The sequence below is a fragment of the Palaemon carinicauda genome, chromosome 18 (genome assembly GCF_036898095.1).
Source record: "Palaemon carinicauda isolate YSFRI2023 chromosome 18, ASM3689809v2, whole genome shotgun sequence".
NCBI classification, from domain to species: Eukaryota; Metazoa; Arthropoda; class Malacostraca; order Decapoda; family Palaemonidae; genus Palaemon; species Palaemon carinicauda.
This window is the reverse complement of record NC_090742.1, coordinates 60302191-60307190: the sequence shown is the minus strand read 5'-3', so window position 1 is coordinate 60307190 and position 5000 is coordinate 60302191. Positions and strand designations below refer to the sequence as shown.

Below are 5000 nucleotides of genomic sequence, written 5' to 3'. Positions count from 1 at the left end.
TTATCCACTGCAGAAGAAAGGCTTAAGACATATTCTTATGGTCTTTTTGTGCCAGTCCACACCCGCAAACTTTCTTAGTTCTTCAATCCACCGTCTTCTCTTCCTTTCCCTTGCTTCTTTTGCAATCTCTAAGGACCCATGCTTTTATTTCATTATTCAAAACATTGATTTAATGTTTGTAGCAACACTGAATAAACTAAATATTTATGAAACCCTCTAAGATTATGACAAAATATCCGGTGCCTTAAAATTGAGAGAATTTCTGTCTCTTGGTAGGTTCCTCATATAAGAAATCATGGGGCCATCATAATATTTCTCATAATATTTCTCACCATTATTTACTAAATTACAAAGTATATATTTTTTTTCAACCTGTTATCATTAACATCTCCTCCGATAGGCCTATGCACTCTGATGATTATAGGCATATTCTAATAACATTATCAGCGCAAAGACAGTGTATTATTATTATTATTATTATTATTATTATTATTATTATTAGCTAAGCTACAACCCTAGTTGGAAGAACAGGAAGCTATAAACCCAAGGGCTCCACTTGGAAAAATAGCCCAGTGAGGCGAGGAAATTAAGGAATAATGAACAATTTAGATAAAACATTTAGCTACAGCCTTAGTTGGAAGAACAGGAAGCTATAAACCCAAGGGCTCCACTTGGAAAAATAGCCCAGTGAGGCTAGGGAATAAGGAATAATGAACAATTTAGATAAAACATTTAAAAACAAGTAAGAACATCAAAACAGAGACGTATGTCCACCTGTTCAACATAAAAAAACATTCGCTGCAAGTTTGAACTTTTGAAGTTCTCTAAAGCTAATTATGTCTGACACCTCAACCTTTATTTTTTCTATTTCATAGATACCATTGCCATTAAATGAGTCCCATTATAATTTAATTATCTGAGACCCATTGAAATTTAAATATCTCCGCACAGGAAAGGTTGGATCTAAATATGGATACCCAAAATGAACGTTATGAGCTTCGGCAGGTTCTGAAGAAGGAGGACTTTTCCTACTTGGCTGAGAAGATCAAAACTGATTTTCCTTACTGCATCAGTGTGAGTGAATTCGTTATTATTATTATTATTATTATTATTATTATTATTATTATTATTATTATTATTATTATTATTATTATTTTCAAGATAATGTACCTCTTCTGTCATAGTGATTATTATTATTATTATTATTATTATTATTATTATTATTATTATTATTGTTGTTGTTGTTAATGTTGTTGTTATTGTTGTTGTTGTTGTTGTTATTATTTTCAAGATAATGTTTCTATTCTGATATAGTGATTATTATTATTATTATTATTATTATTATTATTATTATTATTATTTTCAAGATAATGTATTTCTTCTGTCATAGTGATTATTATTATTATTATTATTATTATTATTATTATTATTATTATTATTATTATTATTATTATTATTATTATTGTTGTTGTTGTTGTTGTTGTTGTTCTTGTTGTTTTCAAGATAATGTTTCTCTTGTCATAGCGATTATTATTATTATTATTATTATTATTATTATTATTATTATTATTATTATTATTATTATTATTATTATTTTCAAGATAATGTATTTCTTCTGTCATAGTGATTATTATTATTATTATTATCATTATTATTATTATTATTATTATTATTATTATTATTATTATTATTATTATTATTGTTGTTGTTGTTGTTGTTGTTGTTCTTGTTGTTTTCAAGATAATGTTTCTCTTGTCATAGCGATTATTATTATTATTATTATTATTATTATTATTATTATTATTATTATTATTATTATTATTGTTACTACAGCTGTATTTGCCTTCGCAGATGTACAACAACCTTCTATTGGCGAGCAGAGACCACAACGCAGGCTTTCAGTACGAATTTTATGTGCCAAAAATGTACCCAGATTCACGCATCGTCATTTGGATACGAGTGGATGATGAAGTGAGTATATTGGTTTATTCAATAAGGGATGTAATTAATTAATAAATTCTTCTCTTAAGGGGTTAACTACTCCACTGTAATTGTTCAGTAGCCACTTTCCTCTTGTTAAGGGTAGAAGAGACTCTTTAGCTATGGTAAGCTGCTCTTCTAGGAGGACACTCCAAAATCATACTATTTTCTCTAGTCTTGGGTAGTGCCATAGCCTCTGTACCATGCCTTTCCACTGTCTTGGGCTAGAGTTCTCTTGCTTGAGGGTACACGAGCACACTATTCTATTTTATTTCTTTTCTTGTTTTGTTAAAATGTTTATAGTTTATATAGGAAATATTTATTTTAATTTTGTTACTGTTCTTAAAATAGCTTATTTTTCCTTGTTTCCTTTCCTCACTGGGCTATTTTCCCTGTTGGAGCCCCTGGGCTTATAGCATCCAGCTTTTCCAACTTGGGTTGTAGCTTTGCAACTAATAATAATAATAATAATAATAATAATAATAATAATAATATATTTATAGAGCTCTGACTATAACGGGAGATTGAAAATAGACTGTGCCCAACTTCTAACATATATTGCCATAGAATTGTACATAGTTCTTTCCTCTCCTCTTCCTCCTAATGCTTTCTGAACAACTTACTATTATCCAATTTCACCACATGATCAAACCATCAACAAGTGATTTAATATAACATTTGTCCTTTGGTAACCTTTCTACTATATTATATGAATTTGCAACAAACAACGTATATACAACTTAAGAAGAATGCTCTCTCTCTCTCTCTCTCTCTCTCTCTCTCTCTCTCTCTCTCTCTCTCTCTCTCTCTCTCTCTCTCCAAAAATTGAAGGGTAACCCATATCTAAATTATTACATTTACTATTATATACAAAACTGCATCTCTCTCTCTCTCTCTCTCTCTCTCTCTCTCTCTCTCTCTCTCTCCAAAAATTGAAGGGTAACTCTCTCTCTCTCTCTCTCTCTCTCTCTCTCTCTCTCTCTCTCTCTCTCTCTCTCTCTCTCTCTCACGCATAGTAACCGCCATCCGACTTCAGTCAACTTTAAATGATAAAAACCGTTGACTGTGCACGTAAATATCAACTCTATTTGATAAACCCGATAAGTATAATTAATTTCCTTCCATTTGGAACTAGTTTGTGTTTCGTTGACTAGTTATATTTTTCTTATGTATTTTAAACTTCGAAATCTAAATTTAGAACTGAAAAACAAACTTATCATAGGCCTATTTTTTTTTCTAAATAAACATATTTTCATTTTCTTATATATTTCAAACTTCGAAATCTAAATTTAGAACTGAAAAACAAACTTATCATAGGCCTATTTTTTTTTTTTTTTTTTTTTTAGATAAACATATTTTCATTTATCTGCCAGAGTATGTCTTTGAGTATGTATTGTATTGTAAAGAAGTGTTTTTTATATAATTGTTGTAAGCAAAATAGTTTCTTTCTAACGGTCTATGTCTATCAGCATGAACTATAGGCCTACAGGGAGAGTAGATGTCCCTCAAACTGTATTTATTATTATTATTATTATTATTATTATTATTATTATTATTATTATTATTATTACTTGCTAAGCTACAATCCTAGTTGGAAAAGCAGGATGCTATAACCCCGAGGGCTCCATCAGGGAAAATAGCCCAGTGAGGAAAGGAAATAAGGAAACTACAAGATGAGCAATGAAGGTTCCTTGTTATCCTTCTAAGTACAACTATATACCCTTCTCTTCCAGACTCTTGCTTGAGGGTACACTCGGGCACTCTATTCTATCTTATTTCTCTTCCTCTTGTTTTGTTAAAGTTTTTATAGTTTATATTTATATCTCAATGTTGTTACTGTTCTTGAAATATTTGATTTTTCGTTGTTTCCTTTCCTGACTGGGCTATTTTCCCTGTTGGGGCCCCTGGCCTTATAGCATCCTGCTTTTCCATCTAGGGTTGTAGCTTAGCAAGTAATAATAATAATAATAATAATAATAATAATAATAATAATAATAATAATAATAATATTTAAAAAAAGTCAGGTGCTAAAGACAAAATTGGGAAAACTATATAAGATGTGCTTTGGTTAAGTAATCAAAGTCTCATGTGAATTTGTAAGAGTATACCACGAAATTATTTCCGTTTTCTTTAAAGCGTGAATTTGTAAGAGTATACCACGAAATTATTTCCGTTTTCTTTAAAGCGTGACACAAAATAAATAACTCGCACGCTATCATATTAATATATAGATAATAATAATAATGATAACAACAACAACAACAATAATAATAATAGTAATAATAATAATAATAACAATAATAATATTAACATATCCCCCTTTTTCTTCCAGGCTATGGGTCTCAGCTTACACTGTACTGAAGAAGAGTTACCCCTTCTACTCAGACTTGTAGGGAGTACAAGTTTTCTCTCTCTGACAAAGGGAAGATCTTTGATGCTGTACCACCTATCTAGTTATGTGGTTGATCCTCTGCGGGAAAAACTTCAGAAGGTTTTCAATAAACCTTCTGTTGTATATCCACATCCCACATTCACTTTGATGCAGCGCCAAGATTGTCCTTTAAGGTGAGAAAGCTTTTCTTCTTTATTATTATTATTATTATTATTATTATTGTTGTTGTTGTTGCTGTTATCATTATTATTATATATATTTATATTAATATGATAGCGTGCGAGTTATTTATTTTGTGTGCCGCGCTTTAAAGAAAACGGAATTAATTTCATGGTATACTCTCACAAACCTATAAGTCAATTCTTTTTAATGAGGCAGATTTGCACCGACTAGCAGGGGTTCCCTTTTCGCTCGGAAAAGTTTCCTGATCGCTGATTGGTTAGAATTATCATGGCCAACCAATCAGCGATCAGGAAACTTTTCCGAGCTAAAAGGGCACCTCTGCGAGTCGGTGCAAATATGCCTCACTAAAAAGAATTGACTATAGTAGGAAAGGCAGGATGCTCTAAGCCCAAGGGCTCCAACAGGGAATAATAGCCCAGTGAGGAAAGGAAATAAGGAAATAAAT

At 30.8% G+C, this 5000-nt stretch overlaps 1 protein-coding gene across 1 annotated transcript in view; it reads left to right on the top strand.

Annotated features, from left to right (window-relative positions):
• The window catches only part of LOC137657081 (uncharacterized), a 7083-nt gene that overhangs the window by 562 nt on the left and 1521 nt on the right, over window positions 1-5000 (top strand). Inside the window, exons 2-4 of the mRNA XM_068391445.1 lie at window positions 952-1074; window positions 1852-1971; window positions 4313-4545. Of these exons, the coding sequence (XP_068247546.1) occupies window positions 970-1074; window positions 1852-1971; window positions 4313-4545 (458 nt within the window). The 5' untranslated portion in view covers window positions 952-969. The remainder of the gene's footprint in view (window positions 1-951; window positions 1075-1851; window positions 1972-4312; window positions 4546-5000) is intronic.